Genomic DNA, 24,125 nt, shown 5'->3' on the forward strand with positions numbered 1-24,125 from the left:
ACATTGGCAAACAAAATCAAATTGTTTTGTTTTTGGTTATTAAATATATGTAGAAACTGACTAATTTTCTACACATAAATAATAACCAATTAATTATAATTATTATTTTTTTATTTAAAAAAATATTTAATGTTATTTAATTAGTTTTTATATATTAAGACTATTGTTGATTTATATTGCCGAACATGATACAATAATTTTATTTTTGGTATTAGATATTTGTAGAAATTGATTTTCTACATATAATTAATAACCAAAAATTGTTTTATTTTTGGTCATGAAGTTAATGTAGAAAGTGACTACTTTTCTACATATAATTGATCACCAGAAATAAAACAATTTTATTTTGTTCAGCCAATAATCCTAATCAAAAATGTTATTAAATAGAATGTACTTTTATTTTTTTAAATAATTCAAAATTTGTTTCTATTTTATATAACAAAATTACATTGAAAAAAAAAACCTTGGTCAAGGGTAATTATATTGTTGCAATAAAAAAAATTTTTTTGTTACAGCACTTTTTGATATGATGAATTGACAATGCTTTTAATTTAGGCCAGCTGTGGTGTAAACAATAACATTTGTCATTTAAAATATTATTAAAATGTAAGAAAAATGTTAAATATGTTTTTCAATTTTTTTAATGAAAATTAAATTTAAAAAAATCATGGATAAAAGGTGTTATATTGTTGTATTAAAAATATAATTTTGTTAAAGCGCATATACATATAGGTGTATTAACTGATGAATTGCCAATGCTGCTAATATAATCCAGCTGTGGTGTAAACAATAACATTTATCATTTAAAATATTAAATAACATTTTAAAAACTAGTTAAATTTGTTTTTAAATTTGTTTTTAAATGAAAACTAATTTTTTTAAAAGTCATGGATAACAGGAATTATATTTTTGTATTAAAAATACAATTTTTGTTAAAGCGCTTTTACATACAGGTGTATTAACTGATGAATTGCCAATTCTGCAGGCTGTGGTGTAAACAATAACATCATTTAACTAATTCATTAAAAAAATTGAAAATGGTTTCTATTTTTTTAACGAATACTGAATAAATAAAAAATAATGGATTAGAGTAATTATTTTATTGCATTAAAAACATATATATATATTTTTTTTTTTTGTAAGTGCTTTTACATATACAGATGTAGTTACTGATGAATTACCAATCTAGTTATGGCGTAAACAAAAACATTTGTCATGTAAATATTTGACTAAATTTAAAAAATGTAGTAAAATATTTTTTAATACTTTTTAATTGACAACTTCATTTATAAATATCTAGTTACAAGTACAGTAATTATATGTTTGCTTTAAAAATATATTTTTGTTAACCAGCTTCTACCATCTGGTGTATTAACTGATCTCTGCAGTAAACAGTACATTTGGGTGGTGGTCTAATAATTGTCTTTAGCACTGTAGGTCAACATACTGTATGCTAACATTTTTCTCTCACTTTCTCTCTTTTAAGTAGGTTATAAATCACCGTTGTAACGTTCTCAAGCAGGTTGAAGTTTCTGCTTACAATATGCAGTAGGCCATATACAAAAAAAACACCCGTGGGGCTTCAAATTGCCCTGAGGCCGCACTTTGGGCAGTTTCTGCTCTACTTTAATAGAAATACTGTACCTCCTAACAAAACAAAATGGTCCTGTTTGTGCAATCAGCAGTATGCGCTCTGACAAGAAGAAGGCAGTGAGAGACATAAGTCGATATAATGCCTCTAGCTTGTGTGCTATGTTTGTGTACATTACGAGAACTTTTAGAGCCCAGAACATGGATCAGTTCTGGATGGCGGGTCACATTCTTTGCGTCTCGTAGTAACGGCAAGCCTTCATGACCCTGAAGTGTGTGTTGCTAGGAATGTAATGTACACACACACACACACACACACACACACACACACACACAATGGTCCGCACCCAAAATTGAGCGTGAGCATTTTCTTGAGAAGAAAAGTTTCGGGCAGCTCCGCCTCTGCTTCTCTAAAAACCTCCCAGAGGATGAAGAGATTATGTCAGCATTCCTCTGCCTTCGAGAAACCTCCCTGAACAAGGAGAAAAATGCTATTTCATGTCTTGTTGACAATCATCATGTCTCCTCATGGCGTCGTGACACTGACCGGGAACTAGAATTTTATACAGCATCAGTAAATAAAATAACCATCCTATTGTTCATAATGTTACATTGTTGTTATTTTGTTAATAAAGTCAGGGAATGCATTTTTGGGAATGAAAATAAATACATAAAAACTGAATAAGACACATTTTTGCTTTTGTTTACATTTTGCACGTTTTACTTTATTTAGTAAATGTAATAAAATAGAAAAGGGGATTAATTGTCACCTTTTTTTAATCTTTTTTTTTTGGTCATGTTTCTATATGATTAAATTGCTGACAATGTATATATATATATATATATTTTTTTTTTGTTTTGTTTTTTTTTTTACATTTATAATTTTTACTATTTTAAAAATAAAAATCACCCAGCCCAATATATACTGTATAAGAGAAATTAATATGTAAACTTGACAATATATAATACTATATACTATATTTATAAAAAAATTAAAATAACAAAAACTGATAGTTTTTTTGTATATGTAATACAATGGAAACATTTATTAATTGTAACATTTTGTTGATCTTTTTTGTCGTATTTATATATTATTAAATTGTTGACATATATATATATATATATATATATATATATATATATATATATATATATATATTCATTTATTTTATTTATTTCTGTTATTTATTTTCAAATGAAAATCAAGTGTATGCTATACTATATTATATATATATATATATATATATATATATATATATATATATATATATATATATACATATATATGTAAGATAAATTAATATGTAAACTTGACAATATATAAACTCCTCTCTGAGCTGCCACCTTAACGTGGTAGAGGAGTTTGCGTGTCCCAATGATCCTAGGAGCTATGTTGTCCGGGGGCTTTATGCCCCCTGGTAGGGTCTCCCAAGACAAACTGGTCCTAGGTGAGGGATCAGACAAAGAGCAGCTCGAAGACCTCTATGAAGAAAACAAGCAAGGAACCCAGATTTCCCTTGCCCGGACGCGGGTCACCGGGGCCCCCCTCTGGAGCCAGGCCCGGAGGTGGGGCCCGATGGCGAGCGCCTGGTGGCCGGGCCTGTCCCCATGGGGCCCGGCCGGGCACAGCCCGAAGAGGCAACGTGGGTCCCCCCTCCAATGGGCTCACCACCCATAGCAGGGGTCATAGAGGTCGGGTGCGATGTGAGCTGGGCGGCAGCCGAGGGCAGGGCACTTGGCGGTCCGATCCTCGGCTACAGAAGCTAGCTCTTGGGACGTGGAACGTCACCTCGCTGGGGGGGAAGGAGCCTGAGCTAGTGTGCGAGGTGGAGAAGTTCCGGCTAGATATAGTCGGACTCACTTCGACGCACAGCAAGGGCTCTGGAACCAGTTCTCTTGAGAGGGGCTGGACTCTCTTCCACTCTGGCGTTGCCGGGAGTGAGAGGCAACGGGCTGGGGTGGCAATTCTTGTTGCCCCCCGGCTCAGAGCCTGTACGTTGGAGTTCAACCCGGTGGACGAGAGGGTAGCTTCCCTCCGCCTTCGGGTGGGGGAACGGGTCCTGACTGTGGTTTGTGCTTACGCACCAAACCGCAGCTCAGAGTACCCACCCTTTTTGGATTCACTCGAGGGAGTACTTGAGAGTGCTCCCCCGGGTGATTCCCTCGTTCTACTGGGGGACTTCAATGCTCATGTTGGCAGCGACAGTGAAACCTGGAGAGACGTGATTGGGAAGAATGGCTGCCCGGATCTGAACCCGAGCGGTGTTATGTTATTGGACTTTTGTGCCCGTCACAGATTGTCCATAACGAACACCATGTTCAAACATAAAGGTGTCCATATGTGCACTTGGCACCAGGACACCCTAGGCCGCAGTTCCATGATCGACTTTGTAGTTGTGTCATCGGATTTGCGGCCTCATGTTTTGGACACTCGGGTGAAGAGAGGGGCGGAGCTTTCTACCGATCACCACCTGGTGGTGAGTTGGCTGCGATGGTGGGGGAGGATGCCGGACAGACCTGGCAGGCCCAAACGCATTGTGAGGGTTTGCTGGGAACGCCTGGCAGAGTCTCCTGTCAGAGAGAGTTTCAATTCCCACCTCCGGAAGAATTTTGAACATGTCACGAGGGAGGTGCTGGACATTGAGTCCGAATGGACCATGTTCCGCGCCTCTATTGTCGAGGCGGCTGATTGGAGCTGTGGCCGCAAGGTAGTTGGTGCTTGTCGTGGCGGTAATCCTAGAACCCGTTGGTGGACACCGGCGGTGAGGGATGCCGTCAAGCTGAAGAAGGAGTCCTATCGGGTTCTTTTGGCTCATAGGACTCCTGAGGCAGTGGACAAGTACCGACAGGCCAAGCGGTGTGCGGCTTCAGCGGTCGCAGAGGCAAAAACTCGGACATGGGAGGAGTTTGGTGAGGCCATGGAAAACGACTTCCGGACGGCTTCGAAGCAATTCTGGACCACCATCCGCCGCCTCAGGAAGGGGAAGCAGTGCACTATCAACACCGTGTATGGCGAGGATGGTGTTCTGCTGACCTCGACTGCGGATGTTGTGGATCGGTGGAGGGAATACTTCGAAGACCTCCTCAATCCCACCAACACGTCTTCCTATGAGGAAGCAGTGCCTGGGGAGTCTGTGGTGGGTTCTCCTATTTCTGGGGCTGAGGTTGCTGAGGTAGTTAAAAAGCTCCTCGGTGGCAAGGCCCCGGGGGTAGATGAGATCCGCCCGGAGTTCCTTAAGGCTCTGGATGCTGTGGGGCTGTCTTGGTTGACAAGACTCTGCAGCATCGCGTGGACATCGGGGGCGGTGCCACTGGATTGGCAGACCGGGGTGGTGGTTCCTCTCTTTAAGAAGGGGAACCGGAGGGTGTGTTCTAACTATCGTGGGATCACACTCCTCAGCCTTCCCGGTAAGGTCTATTCAGGTGTACTGGAGAGGAGGCTACGCCGGATAGTCGAACCTCGGATTCAGGAGGAACAGTGTGGTTTTCGTCCTGGTCGTGGAACTGTGGACCAGCTCTATACTCTCCGCAGGGTCCTTGAGGGTTCATGGGAGTTTGCCCAACCAGTCTACATGTGTTTTGTGGACTTGGAGAAGGCATTCGACCGTGTCCCTCAGGAAGTCTTGTGGGGAGTGCTCAGAGAGTACGGGGTATCGGACTGTCTGATTGTGGCAGTCCGCTCCCTGTATGATCAGTGCCAGAGCCTGGTCCGCATTGCCGGTAGTAAGTCGGACACGTTTCCAGTGAGGGTTGGACTCCGCCATGGCTGTCCTTTGTCACCGATTCTGTTCATAACTTTTATGGACAGAATTTCTAGGCGCAGTCAAGGCGTTGAGGGGATCTGGTTTGGTGGCTGCAGGATTAGGTCTCTGCTTTTTGCAGATGATGTGGTCCTGATGGCTTCATCTGGCCAGGATCTTCAGCTCTCACTGGATCGGTTCGCAGCTGAGTGTGAAGCGACTGGGATGAGAATCAGCACCTCCAAGTCCGAGTCCATGGTTCTCGCCCGGAAAAGGGTGGAGTGCCATCTCCGGGTTGGAGAGGAGATTTTGCCCCAAGTGGAGGAGTTCAAGTACCTCGGAGTCTTGTTCACGAGTGAGGGAAGAGTGGATCGTGAGATCGACAGGCGGATCGGTGCGGCGTCTTCAGTAATGCGGACGCTGTATCAATCCGTTGTGGTGAAGAAGGAGCTGAGCCGGAAGGCAAAGCTCTCAATTTACCGGTCGATCTACGTTCCCATCCTCACCTATGGTCATGAGCTTTGGGTTATGACCGAAAGGACAAGATCACGGGTACAAGCGGCCGAAATGAGTTTCCTCCGCCGGGTGGCGGGGCTCTCCCTTAGAGATAGGGTGAGAAGCTCTGCCATCCGGGAGGAGCTCAAAGTAAAGCCGCTGCTCCTCCACATCGAGAAGAGCCAGATGAGGTGGTTCGGGCATCTGGTTAGGATGCCACCCGAACGCCTCCCTAGGAAGGTGTTTAGGGCACGTCCGACCGGTAGGAGGCCGCGGGGAAGACCCAGGACACGTTGGGAAGACTATGTCTCTCGGCTGGCCTGGGAACGCCTCGGGGTCCCACAGGAAGAGCTGGACGAAGTGGCTGGGGAGAGGGAAGTCTGGGCTTCCCTGCTTAGGCTGCTGCCCCCGCGACCCGACCTCGGATAAGCGGAAGAAGATGGATGGATGGATGGATGGACAATATATAATACTATATACTATGAATAATACAAAAAAAAGTGAACTTTTATTTATTTATCATAAATAATAAAACAATTTATAATTAAAAATGATTGAAAATAGTTTATGTAATATATATATATATACATTTAATTATATATATATATATACATATATATACATATATATATATATATATATATATATATATATATATATGTAAGATAAATTAACATGTAAACTTGACAATATATAATACTATATACTATGAATAATACAAAAAAAATCATAACAAAAACTGATAGTTTTTTGCATATGTAATAAAATGGAAACGGATTAATTGTAACATTTTGTTGATCTTTTTTGTCGTATTTATATATTATTAAATTGACAATTATATATATATATATATAAATATATATATATATATATATATATATATATATATATATATATTTCTGTTTTAAAAATGAAGTGTATACTATACTATATAAGATAGATGAATATGTGAACTTTTATTTATTTATCATAAATAAATAAAAATGTATAAGTAAAAATGATTAAAAATAGTTTATGTAATATATATATAGTATATATATACATTTAATATTATATATATGTATATATTTATATAAAATATATATATATATATATATATAAGATAAATGAATATGTAAACTAGACAATATATAATACTATATACTATGAATAATACAAAAACATTTAATAACAAAAACTGATAGTTTTTTTGTATATGTAATAAAATGGAAACATGGGTTAATTGTAACATTTTGTTGATCTTTTTTGTCGTATTTATATATTATTAAATTATTGACAATTATATATTTATAAAAATATAATATATTTCTGTTATATATATTTTCAAATGAATATCAAGTATATACTATACTATATAAGAGAGATGAGTATGTGAATTCTTATTTATAATAAATAATAAAAAAAATTAAAATTAAAAATAGTTTATGTAATAATATATATATATATATATATATATATATATATATATATACGTTTAATATTATGTATATATAATATTTTATATATTTATAATTTAATATATATATATATATATATATATATATATATATAATTGTTTTCCCTCCTTTATTTTCAAATGCAAATCAACCAGTCCAATATATGAGTAAATAATACATGAACTTGAATTTATTTTTAAATACTAATAATAATATATGTAATTAATAATATAAAAATGTATAGTAAAACATTTTATTTTTTTAAATAATTAGAATTCCTAAAGCATGTTGATGTAACATGTATTCGTGGTGCAGTGCACTGTAGTAGTGGTTAGTTGGCAGCAGTCAGCAGCAGGTGATGGGAGAGGCTCCATGTCCCGCCTCTCATGACTATTTCATAGCGGACACAAAGCCTCCGTCCTCCAGTCAGTGTCCGTCCCCAGCAGACCACCCACACCCGCCTCTCCTCGCTCTCCTGCCGGCCTCTCCTCGTCTATTCGCCCCCGCTGCAGGATGAGCGCAGACGGCTGCTTTCTGTCCGCCTTGCCGCCCAACTCCTCCCGGACAGCCTACGTGGTTCCCTCCGATGGTCTGTGCTCGGACGCGGGGGCCAAGGCCCGGAGGGTCCAGGAGCAGGTCCGACTGCGACTGGCCGAGAAGAAGTGCTCGTCTCTGCCCAGGTTGGAGGACTCCTTGCTCGGATCAACAGGTGAGATCCTCCCGGACGTCGTCTCAAGATGGCGCCCCGGAGCACAAACTTTACATCCATCCATCCATTCTACCGCTTGTCCCTTTTTGCATTATTCTTGCAAATTTCACTTCACTTAATATTTGTATTCTTTATCACAGTTTGGTTGAATTGTCGAATAAAAATAACTATGTATTTAAAAAAAAAAAAAAAAAAAGTTTAAGGAAGTAGGCATTACATTTGTGCTAGTCATGCGAAATTCCTCAAATCAAGTCTGAATATTTATCAACGTTGAGATTTATTTTTTAACCAAGTTAACAGGGTGTAGAAAAACAATCAAGCAAATATAGAACAATAAAAGACTAAAAACAATAAAGTAACCGTAAACTGCTCATTAAGCTTTGTTGAACTAAGCTAGGCTACATTAGCTTTAGTCGCGATACATTTTCAAATCTTCCCTGTTTCAGTGTTTAACAATGTTCATTTTAATATCAAGTTGTGCAATTAAACAACCAAAATAAACACAGAACAACATGTTTAAAAAAAGAGCAATGAAGTAAGTAGTGCAAAAATGTTAAGTCTTAATGAGCTAATCTAGGCTACATCCGTTCTAGTTGTGCACAATTTCTCAAAACATCATTTAACAATGTTAATATTTATTTTAGAACCAAGGTAAGAATCAAAAGGTGTAGAAAAGCAATCACGCAAATATAGAACAACAAATGACTAAAAACAATAAAGTAACATGAAAGTGCTCATTAAGCCTTGTTGAACTAAGCGAGGCTACATTAGCTTCAGTCGCAATACATTCCCAAATCTTTCTTGTTTCAGTGTTTAACAATGTTCCTTTTAATATCAAGTTATGCAATTAAACAACCAAAATACACAACAAATTTAAAAAACAGCAATAAAGTAAGTAACGCAAAACTGTTAAGTCTTGTTGAGCTAAGCTAGGCTACATCCGTTCTAGTAGTGCAAAATTTCTCAAAACATAATTCAACAACGTTAATATTTATTTTAGAACCAAGGTAAGAATCAAAATGTGTAGAAAAACAACCAAGCAAATATAGAACAATAAATGACTAAAAACAATAAAGTAACCGGAAACTGCTCATTAAGCCTTGTTGAACTAAGCTAGGCTACATTAGCTTTAGTTGCGATTAATTTCCAAATCTTCCTTGTTTCAGTGTTTAACAATGTTCTTTTTAATATCAAGTTATGCAATTAAACAACCAAAATAAACACAGAACAACACATTTAAAAAAAGAGCAATAAAGTAAGTAACGCAAAAATGTTAAGTCTTATTGAGCTAAACTAGGCTACATCCGTTCTAGTTGTGCAAAATTTCTCAAAACATCCACCAACAACGTTCATATTTATTTTAGAACCAAGGTAAGAATCAAAAAGTGTAGAAAAACAACTAAGCAAATATAGAACAATAAAAGACTAAAAACAATAAAGTAACATGAAACTGCTCATTAAGCCTTGTTGAACGAAGCTAGGCTACATTAGCTTTAGTCGCAATAAATCTTCCTTGTTTCAGTGTTTAACAATGTTCATTTTGATATGAAGTTATGCAATTAAACAACCAAAATAAACACAGAACAATAAATTACAAAAAAGCAATAAAGTAGTACACAAAAATGCTAATTTAGTCATTTTGAGCTAAGCTAGCCTACATTTGTTCGAGTCGTGATAGATTCCTTAAATCTTGTTTTAACGTTTAACAACATATATGTTAATTTCAGAACCAAGTTAAGCATCAGAAGGTGTAGAAAAACAACCAAAACAAAATACAGAACAATCATTTATCAAAAACCAATAAAGTATAACGCAAACTGCTAATTGAGCAAAGCTTGGCTACAGCTCTAAACGTAATACATTTCTCATGTTGAGCGTGGCACAACGTAGAAATAAAGCCAGACTAATACAGGACAACAAATGACTAGAAAACAATAAAGCAACACAAAACTGCTAATTAAGCCCAGTAGAACTAAGCTAAGCTACATTAACTATGGTTGCGATAAATTCCCAAATTGTGTTTCAGTCAATGTTAAACAATGTTAATTTTGGAACCAAGTTAAGCATTTCAAATACTGAAAAACAATTAAAAAAAAAAAAACCGCAATAAAGTAAAGCAAAAAGGCTAATTTAGCGGTGTCAAGCTAAGATAGGCTACATTAGCTCTAGCCCTTCTTACAAATGTTCAAATCTTGTTTGTTTATGTTTAACAATGCTGATTTTAGAACCAAGTTAAGCAACAAAAATGTCGAAAAACAACCAAACACAGGACAACACATTACAAAAAAGCTATAAATGAATGCAAAAAGTCTAATTGAACTAAATTTAGCTGAGCTAGACTACATTAGCGCCTGACAAATGTTCAAATCTTGTTTGTTTATGTTTAACAATGTTGATTTTAGAACCAAGTTAAGCAACAAAAATGTCAAAAAACAACTAAATACAGGACAACACATTACAAAAAAGCTATAAATGAATGCAAAAATTCTAATTTAGCTCAATTTAGCTAAGCTAGACTACATTAGCGCCTGACAAATGTTCAAATCTTGTTTGTTTATGTTTAACAATGCTGATTTTAGAACCAAGTTAAGCAACCAAAATGTCGAAAAACAACCAAACACAGGACAACACATTTAAAAAAAAGCCATAAATGAATGCAAAAAGTCTAATTGAACTAAATTTAGCTAAGCTAGACTACATTAGCGCCTGACAAATGTTCAAATCTTGTTTGTTTCTGTTTAACAATGTTGATTTTAGAACCAAGTTAAGCAACAAAAATGTCGAAAAACAACCAAACACAGGACAACACATTACAAAAAAGCCATAAATGAATGCAAAAATTCTAATTTAGCTCAATTTAGCTAAGCTAGACTACATTAGCGCCTGACAAATGTTCAAATCTTGTTTGATTATGTTTAACAATGCTGATTTTAGAACCAAGTTAAGCAACAAAAATGTCGAAAAACAACCAAACACAGGACAACACATTTAAAAAAAAGCCATAAATTAATGCAAAAATTCTAATTTAGCTAAATTTAGCTAAGCTAGACTACATTAGCGCCTGACAAATGTTCAAATCTTGTTTGTTTATGTTCAACAATGTTGATTTTAGAACCAAGTTAAGCAACAAAAATGTCGAAAAACAACCAAACACAGGACAACACATTACAAAAAAAGCCATAAATTAATGCAAAAATTCTAATTTAGCTAAATTTAGCGAAGCTAGACTACATTAGCGCCTGACAAATTTCTAAATATTATTTTCTTTTGTTATAACAATGTTAACTTAGTACCAAAGTAAGCATCAACGAGTGTCGAAAAACAACCAAAGGACACAGGACATTAAATTACCAAAATAAAAGTGTGTTTTTTTGCTTGTTTAGTTGATGTCATTTAGCATGTAAACAGATAACACACACATTATTGTGTTTGTAGTTTTACAGTGGTGTAGATTAGGACCTAAACTAGCCATAGTCTGTAGTGTTGTGTTAGGTTTCCCCCTCCGATAAGTGGTTAAGGTCCAAGGACTGACCTTAAATAAACAACACAGGCTGTCTGATGATAAGGAAGTTGGGGAAAAAAATGATTAGTGATTGTTAACTCAAGCGCTAAAATGTAACAAATTGTGGTCTGTTTTTATTTATTTTTCAATCTCTAATAATCTTTATTTTAAACGATTAAATCTTGTTAGACACATTTTTTTGATTTGATTTTAACTGTTAATGGTTAACTTATATAACTGTGTGTTGTTTGTGTGAACAACAACAACAATACTACCGGTACAATGGACTGGCTAAATGTCCCTGTGAAGTCTGCCTAGCAACAGCAAGCAGCCTTGCGTACAAAATGTGACGTGATAGTGAAAAACAACTTAAACAATTCTATTAAAATGTTATTTCAGTCGTGACATTCCAGGTATCATAAAGTATTTGTTTTATTTTTGCTATTTGTGAAGTGTTAGTTAAATAGAGGTCCAGAAGTGCGAGAACAGAGAAAGGGTCTTGTGGTCTTGATGCACCATTTAAAATCATCTGCACCTGAGTGTGAATGATTCCTCCATGTTCTTCTGGCGTCAACGCAGCCGTGCTTGTCACGGTGTTCATTTGCGTGATGAAGTGAGCAATGTTAACGCCACCGTGTCAAAGCTGAGCGTGCATGTAGCGAGTGCTTGTCATGGTGCGCCACAAACGTTCCCTGAACACAACACGATTCAGACTGCCAGAAAGACCATTGTCTCTATCTCTTTACCTTTTCTTTTCTTTTTTTTTTTTTGCCATTTTCACAATGAGCTCCTTGTAGTGTTTACCTCAGGCTGCAATCTAACTCGCATTATTGACGCATGCATGTCATCTTTATGGACTCTGAAACATGAAAAGAAAACAAATATGTTTAAAAATAGACTAAACACAGATCCTTCTTGCTACGTCTTTTTGTTCTCTGGCAGGCAGTTGTTTGTTCATTCAGCCGTTCGCTCCTTCGGTCTTTTGCTTGTCCATTCAGTCGTTTGTTAATTTGTTTGTTCGTATTAGCAACACAATTATTTTGTTGATTTGTTGTTTTGCCGTTAGTTTTTTTTTCCTCAGTGGTTCAGTTGTTTGTTCATTTGTTTGTTCGTTCATTCATTAGCAACAAACCTCTTTTCTTCTTCTGTTCGTTCTTTCTTTTATGTTCAGTTGTTTGTTCATTCAGCCATTCGCTTCTTCGGTCTTTTGCTTGTCCGTTCAGTCGTTTGCATACTTGCCAACCCTTCCGGATTTTCCGGGAGACTCCCGAAATTCAGCGCCTCTCCCGAAAACCTCCCGGGACAAATTTTCTCCCGAAATTCAGGCGGAGCTGGAAGCCACGCCCCCTCCAGCTCCATGCGGACCTGAGTGACGTGTCAACAGCCTGTATTCACGTCCGCTTTCCCACAATATACACAAAATAAACAGCGTGCCTGCCCAAACACGTTATAACTGTAGAATGATGAAGGGCGAGTTCTTGGTTTCTTGTGTGGGTTTATTGTTAGGCAGTTTCATTAACGTCCTCCCAGCGCGGTAACAACACACAACAACAGCAGTCATGTTTTATTCTACCGTAAAGCAGTTCGTCTGCCGTAAACAGCAATGTTGTTGTAATATATTGAGTTGGAGGCAATAACCAGGCGAGGTGATGAAGTACGTCTCTTTACTGTAGACTTCAGAACAGACTCACACACTTGACGTCCGGTGCGCAACACCACGTAAATCGTTGGCCAACCAAAAAGTAACCCCAGTACGCTATAGCCAACATTCACCAGGAGATGGCAACAGACAAACATAGATCACTCTATTACATTCCTCCCCTTTTAGAAATGTAGAAGATACTCAAAATAAATAAACAACCCAACCAAAAAATGCAGCAGCTCAATTAAAAAACTGTACTTAAGCCACATTCTTTTTTCTTTTTTTTTTAGTACTGAACTCTTAACCCTCATTTGTAAACAATAACATGCTTATTATACAAACAGTATTTGTACACCTTTAACACAGATTTGTATTCTGTCTTCAGAGATTCAGTTTTTTTGGTGGTACTCGACACCTTTCTGGGTACCTGCGAAAGGGTGTTCAGCATGGTTAGAAAAATAGTGACAGAGAATAGAACAAGGATGGACAATTCAACCCTTAACTCAACAATGAGTAGATGAGTGTTATGTGTGTGTATATGTGTAAATAAATGAACACTGAGATTCAAGTATTTCTTTTATTTATATATATATATATATATATATATATATATATATATATATATATATATATATATATATATATATATATATATATGAATGAAATACTTGACTTGGTGAATTCTAGCTGTAAATATACTCCTCCCCTCTTAGCCGCGCCCACAACCACGCCCCCCGCCCCACCCCGACCATGCCCCCCCACCTCCCGAAATCGGAAGTCTCAAGGTTGGCAAGTATGGTCGTTTGTTCATTTCTTTGTTCGTTAATTCATTTGTTCGTTCATTAGCAACACAGTTAATTTGTTTGTTCGTTTGTTGTTTTGTCGTTCATTTTTTTTCTCGGTAGTTTGCTCGTTCGTTCATTTGTTGGTTCGTTCATTCATTAGCAACATAACTGTTTTTGTTCATCCGTTTGTTGTTTTGTTCGTTTTGTTGTCCGTTCTTTTTCTCGTTCACTCATGTTGGTTTGTTCATTTGTTGGTTTGTTCGTTCATTAACAATATGACTCTTTTTGTTCGTCTGTTTGTTGTTTTGTTAGTTTTGTTGTTCGTTCGTTCATTTGTTGGTTCCCTCGTTTATTAGCAACAAAACTCTTTTTGATCATTTCTTTGTTGTTTTATTCGTTTTTTTACTCGTTCGTTCGTATGTTCCTTTGTTCATTTGTCGGTTTGTTCGTTCATCGGCAACATAACTCTTTTTTTCAGCTGGTTGATGTTTTGTTCGTTTTGTCGTTCGTTTTTTTTCTCGTTCGCTCATATGTTTGTTCGTTCATTTGTTGGTTCGTTCGTTCACTAGCAACATAACTCTTTTTGTTCATCCGTTTGTTGTTTTGTTCGTTTTGTCGTCCGTTCTTTTTGTCGTTTGTTCATTGGTATGTTCGTTTGTTCATTTGTTGGTTTGTTCGTTCATTAGCAACATACCTCTTTTTGTTTATCTGTTTGTTGTTTTGTTAGTTTTGTCGTTCGTTCTTTTTTTCGTTCTTTCATTCATTTGTTGGTTACATCGTTTATTAGCAACATAACTCTTTTTGATTGTTTTGTACATTTTGTCGTTCGTTTTTTTCTTGTTCGTTCGTTCATTTGTTGGTTTGTTCGTTCATTGGCAACATAACTTTTCTTTCATCCGTTTGATGTTTTGTTTGTTTTGTCGTTTGTTCTTTTTCTCGTTCGTTCGTATGTTCGCTCGTTCCTTTGTTGGTTTGTTCGTTGAGTTGTTCGTTCTTTTTCTCATTCTTTCAGTTTGTTTGTTCAGTCATTCATTAGCAGCATACAGTAACTCTTTCTTTTTTTTTCTTTTTTTTTTCGTGAAATTTGTCAAAACCCTTGAATTTTTTGGTGATTTTTGCCCTTAATTAGTTGATCATGATTACCATAAGTCACACCCTCCCTAATTTTACAGATTTCCTTCAAACCAATAAGAATTAAATACTTTACTTTACTTCCTGGAAATGTGCAGAAACATTCTCATATGAAATAATTAATATGCTGAATAATATTGTGGCCACTTTGTAGAGGTGCAGGAGACATGTGCTGTGCTGTTATTTCCGACCCTGCGGTGTTTTTATCGTTGTCACCATTTCCTGTTTTTGGGGGGCTTTTACATGACAAGTTCCAGCCAGGTGGGAAATGTGACAGTGGTCTTCCTTGGCAGAAAGTCAGAATGAGGTTGTCATGGTTTCCAGCGGGAACAGGAGCAGAAGCAGACCCTCCCTCCATGTCTGATAAGCGAGTGTTTGAATGTTGCTGACTCGGACACTTAGCAGGACACTTACCAATAACACTGCATCGTGTGTGCTGTTACCACATCACATTGGCTTTTTTAGAATGTCAGACTACAGATAACGTGGGTTGTCTTCGACTAAGGATTTTCACTGTCTGAAATGTAACGGAACGTTTGTTCCATGTAGCTTAGCATGCATGCTACATTTATCCGCAGATTAGCAGATCTCAGTTGTGACTTTTCCTTCCTCTAAAAGACTAACAAACCCAGATAAATAAATAAACACGGCAGATATTGGGCTTTGGCCGACCCCTGTCTCGACTAGAGGAAGTCAACGTCGTAACAAGGTTTTTATATGTGAACCAGGAGAAGGATGATTACCATTGAAGCTACACCCCAATGTTCAACTTCTGGCGAGTCTCACCTAGGGTAGATGGCGTCCCAAGCCTAAGGCGTGCGATGACACACGATCAGACTACAGGGTTGATCGTCGAATCAGATCCCTTCTAATCAAAAAGACACCCCTACAGATAACTCTTGTAAAAAAAAGTAATTGTGACGTCTGTTGTGTAGCAGTATTACTTCCAAACTAGAATAAGCAATTTTGGTAGAAATTGCATGTGAATGCAAAAAAGTTAGCACACGAGCCAATTATGGTCAGGTTACAAAAAATTTTACCTGTAGGTTTAAAGCTGCAACCCAACCCGCCTGGTTCGGACAGGCTTGTGATGTTGTCAACGTACACCATACTTGCCAACCTTGAGACCTCCGATTTTGGGAGGTGGGGGGTGGGGGGTGGGGGGCGTGGTTAAGATAGATATATATAAGAAATACTTGACTTTCAGTGAATTCTAGCTACCGTATATATATATATATATATATATATATATATATATATATATATATATATATATATATATATATATATATATATATGTATATATATATATGTATATATATAAATAAATAAAAGAAATACTTGAATTTCAGTGTTCATTTATTTACACATACACACACACATAACACTCATCTACTCATTGTTGAGTTAAGGGTTGAATTGTCCATCCTTGTTCTATTCTCTGTCACTATTTCAGAACACACACATTATACAAATTTACATTATAAAATCAATAAGAAAACGGGAGCTCTAATTTGGGAGTCTGAATTAGGATCAGAAGCTCCTACATAAACATTGCGTACTCACGTCCCCTTTTTGTATTGATTACTGCAGCTGTGCACTGAATTCATTCACAAATACAAAGTACAACTCACAAACACTTTAGAGTTAGGCTCCACCATCAGAATGTGTACTTAAACTTATAAAGATCACATGGATATTATTCAGTGAGTTGATTCACCAAAACTAACCTGTTATACAGGAGGAAAAAGCACACAGGACGTTTCAATTGTTCACAGACTAGTCGCTCTCATCAGAATGACAAGACACTTCCGGTCTGCAGGTGATAGCATTCAATTGGGAAGAAACGCCCTACTGCCCCCTACTGACCAATGTGAATACTGATAAATATGGAACGACAGCTCCAAAAACGAATTCAAACCACAAAATAAAATAAATAAATCAACACAAAAATGTGACACATTATGGGTGGGTCACATATGCATGTATAGTAGATGGCAGTATTGTCCTGTTTAAAAGTGTCACAACATTGCTGTTTACGGCAGACAAACTGCTTTACGGCCGACGAAAACTTGACTGCTGTTGTTGTGTGTTGTTACCACGCTGGGAGGACGTTAATGAAACTGCCTAACAATAAATCCACATAAGAAACCAAGAACTCGCCCTCGATCATTAGCTGTTTATATTGTGGGAAAGCGGACGTGTGAACAGGCTGTCAACACGTCACTCAGGTCCGCATGGAGCTGGAGGCCACGCCCCCTCCAGCTCCGCCTGAATTTCGGGAGAGGCGCTGAATTTCGGGAGTCTCCCGGAAAATCCGGGAGGGTTGGCAAGTATGACGTACACATGGCTCAGCACCAACGGCTGGCCTTCATTAAACTCACCCCCCTAAACCTCAATCTCCCCCTTTGTGCCAATTTTTATATGTAAGAAAAGCGTTTTACAGATAGAGTTTGATTTCATTTGGTCCAGGTCACTGCTTCTCTTCAAACCGCCTCATTCTGTCCTTGCTCTCCTATTCCGCCTCGTACTCGAACCTGGGTCGTCCGCGTGAGAGACGAGCGTGCTAGCTACCGAGCCACTGAGGTTGTCAGAAAAATTGAGGTTCACCAACACCACACCGGCTGGCCTTTGTTAGACCAACAGTTAGCGTGCATCAACTACCGAAATGGCTGGTGCCAAAACCACAAATATATAAGATAAATATAAGTCTAAGAACAGCTCTGACCAATCTAAGTCTATGAGCATGAAGTGATGAAGCCGACTGAGGTTTTAGCACCAGCCGCTACACTAGATCTGACCAATCTAAGTCTAAGACTAGATTTGACCAATCTAAGTCTAAGACTAGCTCTGACCAATCTAAGTCTATGAGCATGAAGTGATGAAGCCTACTGAGGTATTGACAATGGCCGCTAGACTAGGTCTGACCAATCTAAGTCCAAGACTAGCTCTGACCAATTTAAGTCTATGAGCATGAAGTGATGAAGCCTACTGAGGTATTAACAATGGCCGCTAGACTAGATCTGACCAATCTAAGTCTAATACTAGCTCTGACCAATCTAAGTCTATGAGCATGAAGTGATGAAGCCTACTGAGGTATTAACAATGGCCGCTAGACTAGATCTGACCAATCTAAGTCCAAGACTAGATCTGACCAATCTAAGTCTATGAGCATGAAGTGATAAAGCCTACTGAGGTATTGGCACCAGCCGCTAGACTAGATCTGACCAATCTAAGTCTAAAACTAGATGTGACCAATCTAAGTCTATGAGCATGAACTGATGAAGCCTACTGAGGTATTGGCTCGGGCCGCTAGACTAGATGTGACCAATCTAAGTCTAAGACTAGATGTGACCAATCTAAGTCTATGAGCATGAACTGATGAAGCCTACTGAGGTATTGGCTCGGGCCGCTAGACTAGATCTGACCAATCTAAGTCTAAGACTAGATGTGACCAATCTAAGTCTATGAGCATGAACTGATGAAGCCTCCTGAGGTATTGGCTCGGGCCACTAGACTAGATCTGACCAATCTAAGTCTAAGACTAGCTCTGACCAATCTAAGTCTATGAGCATGAATGATGAAGCCTACTGAGATGAGAGGAGAAATGTCTTCGAAGACAAACCAAACAGTCCAGTTGCGATCAATTGAATGGCCTGAGAAAAAGCTAATATCCTAACATTAGCATGCTAACAGTAAACATGTGTCAAGTGCCAAAATACATGACTCTGAAGTATATCTGCAAAATTTGCCAAAAAAAAGCTTGTAATTAGCATGCTAACATTAGCAGGCAAACAGTTAGAACGCATCAATCAATCAATCAAAGTTTGTTTAAATTCTTCAAGCACCAAAACATATGACCCTGAGGTGTATACAAATGATAGCATGCTAGCAATTGAGTAACATTAACATAGAGTATTTTGACGTTGGAATAGTTTGAATCGGCTGAGAAATGTGGATGTTTTAAAATTTCCCAATTATTGCATATGGGAAGAAATGTTCTGCAATATGTGGAATTCCAGGAAATGTGGGAATTTGTGAAACACCAAAAAAGTGATAGCACGCATGTCATTGATGAACCAAAAATTGTGAAGTGTGAATGGTATGAATCGTATAAAAATGTGGGAGAAGAGAGAGGATGAAAAGTAGGGCGTAATAACAATGAGAATACTATATGCTGTGAATGTTTTGGCGCATTCACACAATGATAGAACGTGCTGAGATTAAGCGTATGGTCCATGAATCTCCATGAACTAGGGAAATGAAAGGTGGCGTAGCTGATGTTAGCGTGTAGCCTCCTCCTCAGCTGAGCATGAACATTCCCAGTCAGTTATCAGAGTCTATTTTGGAATGTTCAGCTCAGCCTGTCATGCTGAGTGCTGCTGACAAATGTCTCACCTTCTTCTCTGTGGGTCTTTATGCAAGCAGACGACGGCCATGGTGCTGTAGTTTGGTCAACCGCAGTGTTTGTCAGGTTAGGAGTGGTTTGAGTCACTACTATGACTGGACTTCTTCACATATGACCTACACATCCTAAGAGAAGAATGCCCTGATCCTGGCTAAGACAGAGGACGACATCTGTCTCCTATCTAGACTGGTCTGGTCCGGGGTGTGGGAGGCTGGGCTGAAGATAGACTTGTGACAATAACATGGTGGTGTTTAGAGAAAAACCATTAGTGGCTTGTGGTTGAAGTGTGGGGGTCATAAATCCAGGAGCTAGATTGCTAGAAGATGAGCGTGATTATGGTAATAAACGCAAAAAGCCCAGATGATAACAATCTGAATTCACCATTGTCTTCCTTCTATCGCTCTGCTACATTCATTCATTTTCTCCGTTTTGTGCATCTGGAAATAATCCAGTCTTCACTTCCAAGAAGCTTCAGAATCACTGTCATCAACGGGCACTGCAAAGGTCACATGGCCTATTAACATTCTTCAGTCCAAAGCTGAATACGTGATGGACCTTGTGATTACTTCTTGTTGTCCCGCCGAAAAACCTCCTGGCGCTCCTTTTATGGTCCCTGAAGGCAGGAGCAGGTCTCAGAAACAATGCATGGATTGGAGCAAACATCGCAATTGATCAATCAGAGATTGGATCTTGGATCTTCATTCTCTATCTGAGCAACAGTCGGCTTCCAAGTTCGATCATATTACGCCTATACAGGCCCACCTGCACTGGCTCCCGGTACACTTAAGGTGCACTTTTAAAGTTCTGTTACTTAAGTACAAAATACTAAACGATTTAGCATCACCTTATCTCACTGATTATATTGTCTGCAGCTCTAGAGCGTTTTCCATTTGGGCTCTAGTACTCTGGAATACCCTACCAGCAACAGTTAGAGATTCTACCTCAGTAGGAGCATTTAAGTCCCACCTTAAAACTCATTAATATACTCTCGCTCAGTGGTTCTTAACCTTGTTGGAGGTACCGAACCCCACCAGTTTCATATGCGCATTCACCGAACCCTTCTTCAGTGAAAAATAAAATGTTTTTTTCAAATTCCAGACACAGTTATATGTTTTTGGTAACACTTTAGTATGGGGAACACATTCTAGTAACAAAGACTTAATTTAGAGTTATTTGGTTAGGGTTAGGGTTAGGGTTAGAAGGTACTTAATAATGACTAGTTAAGAGCCAATATGTTACTAATTTGCATGTTAATAAGCAACTAATTAATGGTGAATATGTTTCCCCATACTGAAGTGTTACGATGTTTTTTTTACTGGTGCACAAAATGAACCGTGCATGAACATCACCTTGTTCAAATAACAAAACCAACACAGTGCATAAACTCACAACAAATTACACACCTGCAAATCAGTGTGACTTCTGCTGTTGCCGTATCCGTAATACGCCGATAGGGAGAAGTTTTTATTTACACGATGAGTCGGGTGTGTCTTGACCTCCGCCGAACCCCTGAGCCCGACTCACCGAACCCCTAGGGTTCGATCGAACCCAGGTTAAGAACCACTGCTCTAGCTGTTAAATAAACCCCTTTTTACACCAGTTGACCTGCTGCTTTTTTGCCCTGTCCTCCCCTCTCCTGTCTGGAGAGGATACCAGGTGGCCACAGTTAATTTCTGGACAAGTTACCAGTCCGGAATAGGTGTTAAGCTGACACAAATTGAGACCCGACGTGGACCAATCTTTGGACCACACTTTAATGCACAGCTACAGACATCTCTGCGAAGCTGACTGGCTGAGGCTGGAAGAAGATTCACTTCCCTCATGACTATCTGCTGATTTCCAGACAGACTGAACTCCCACTTTATCTATAAAATTATGAACTAATTAATTTATCAGTATTAATTTAGCAATTCAAGAACTGTACCCACTTGACATCCATTGTAGCCGGTCACTCCTGAAGGGGGGGTCCCTAAATCTGCGATCCCTTTTCAAGGTTCCTTCTTTTCTTCCATCTTAGTTTTTCCTTGCCCAGATGTGGGTTTAGATCAGGGGATGTCGTTGTGAGTTTGTGAAGCCCTTTGAGACATTTGTGATTATCATTTGGGATTGATTGAACTGCTGCTCCCAAGTTTGTGGGAACATTTTAGGAAAGTCCCCCCTCCGTACCTGAAGTTTGCTGTGGAAGAACTATAACAGGTCAAACATGAGTGATCTGTCACCCTTCAAACATCTCATAGAAAGTCTTCCCATTAGAGGGGAAACTGTTCTAGCTGCAAAGACTCCATCATTTATTGACTTTTCATTGACCTGGGTAGTCAATGCTTGTACCAGGCACAGCCTGTTGTGTTAAGATGAAAGATGAGATCCATAGCCTCTACAACTTAAAGACCACCACTTTAAAGACAGGAAGGGCTTGCAACTAATCCACAGCAAAGAGACTCCCACTTAGCAGGACAGTCCAACAAGTCAGTAAGATGGATAGCTCATAAACACACACAGGAAGTAGTCAGCTACTATCTGCTGGCTTTGGTTTCTCTCAGAGAAACCTTCTCCCACTCGTGACAGACCACTCGCTGAATCAGAGGAAAATGTTTGCTAGTCTAACATCAAGTCCCTTAAGCTTTTTGGAATCTGATTGGGAAGTTTTTCCCAGAGAACCAGACACGACGTAGGCAACGTCTGCTCTCGTTACATGAGATCTCCGTCTTTCTCCAACTTGGACACGCAGCGTCTCAGCACTTGTTTATTTGAACTTCCTCACCTTATAAAAACAACGGTGGCTAAACAGTGAGATACAAGATACAACACGATGTACATTGTGGTGGTCTACAGCCATGCGTCACTATTTGTGCTTCAGTTACGGATTTATATGATATTGATTCTCTTCTTCATGCAGTCAGTGTGTGCATTGTAGCGTGAGCATACCTTGGCTGACATGTGACCCCGGTGAGGTCTTACGGTTTGGCATGCAGCCCGGTTCCCCCTGACCCCTCCCTTCAGCCCCCTTTCCTTCCGTCCTTCTGGACTGCACCATGACGATTGTTTTTCCCGTGTCATCAGCTGACCTTCCTCTCTGTACAACCCACGTACAAGAGCACAGCCAACCATCACAATAGTAATTTATTCATAGTAATAATATATGATAGTAGACTCACGTTACTAATTTATATCATCCTACATACACTTCTACTTATTACTACTGTTAGTACTACTTTTTACGGTGGCCGACGACGACTCTTTTTTTTCTTTTCTTCTCCATCTCTCCGCCTCTGTGCACATGCTCCTGTGTACTTACTACTTCTACTGGATAGGACACAGAGCCTATTGATTAGATTGAGCACTACTGCCACTTAGTTGCAGGCTTGTGTATTGTTCTTACATGAATGCTAGAGCGTAGACAGAAAGGTGACCTCTCTGACACATCACTGCAAACCGCGGAGGGTCCCGATCACTAATATACATCAACCAATTTATGTAGCTAATGTTAGCATTAGCGAAAGACAAATAAGCCCAAGGGCTTAACGAAGCCATGAAGAAAAATTTACCTTTTCATTCTGCCTTCCAATTGTCTTCCAAGTGCAAAAATTATGACTAAAGTGGTAAAGCTGTAATTTCATTTGCTCTTAAATTGTATGGACATTTAAGAAACATAGATATATTTGTATGTAAATATATATATATATATATATATATATATATATAAAATATATATATATATATATATATATATATATATATAAACATATATATATATATATATACATATATATATATAAAATATATATATATATATAAACACATATATATAACATATATATGTATACATATATATGTTATATAAAAAAATAAAAATAAAAATCAATATATATATATATATATATATATATATATATATATATATATATATTTACATACAAATAAATCTATGTTTCTTAAATGTCCATAAAATTTAAGTGCAAATGAAATTACAGCTTTACCACTTTAGTCATAATTTTTGCACTTAAGAAACTTCTCCATGACTTTAGTTCTAGACTTCTTCTGATTGATTTTGTCATTAATACCACAAGTGGTGGAAAAGTGTATTACAACTGACTACCGCTTGTGGCGGCATGGCGTAGTGGGTAGAGCAACCGTGCCAGAAACCTGAGGGTTGCAGGTTCGCTCCCCGCCTCTTACCATCCAAAAAATCGCTGCCGTTGTGTCCTTGGGCGGGACACTTCACCCTTTGCCCCCGGTGCCACTCACACCAGTGAATTGAATGATGAATGATAGGTGGTGGTCGGAGGGGCCGTTGGCGCAAATTGCAGCCACGCTTCCGTCAGTCTACCCCAGGGCAGCTGTGGCTATGAAAGTAGCTAACCACCACCAGGTGTGAATGGTTGATGGGTTCTACATGTAAAGCGACTTTGGGTACTTAGAAAAGCGCTATATAAATCCCAGTTATTATTACTGCTACAGCTGACCAACAGATATTTTTTTGCCGGCCCTCTAGGGGGCGCTCCCTGTCCAACAATGCTTTAAAAAAATGGTCTTATCCACCCAGTCTGCCAGAGAATAAGAAGATGTATATGTAAGATTTTGCGAATAATCACACCACTATAGATACTCTTTTTAAATAGGAGACTAACGACAAATCTCGTAAAATACTATCACTCACAGGCCGCTCCAATTTTTTTGTGACAATAAA

The 24,125-nt window shown here is 38.3% G+C and overlaps 1 protein-coding gene across 1 annotated transcript in view; it reads left to right on the plus strand.

Moving 5' to 3' along the window:
- Positions 1-7,679: 7,679 nt before the first annotated feature.
- Positions 7,680-24,125, plus strand: part of LOC133608470 (plakophilin-3-like) — a 61,428-nt gene continuing 44,982 nt past the window's right edge. Inside the window, exon 1 of the mRNA XM_061963715.2 lies at positions 7,680-7,970. Coding sequence (XP_061819699.2) covers positions 7,775-7,970 — 196 coding nt within the window. The 5' untranslated portion in view covers positions 7,680-7,774. The remainder of the gene's footprint in view (positions 7,971-24,125) is intronic.

Source organism: Nerophis lumbriciformis, linkage group LG06 (genome assembly GCF_033978685.3).
Source record: "Nerophis lumbriciformis linkage group LG06, RoL_Nlum_v2.1, whole genome shotgun sequence".
NCBI lineage: Eukaryota > Metazoa > Chordata > Actinopteri > Syngnathiformes > Syngnathidae > Nerophis > Nerophis lumbriciformis.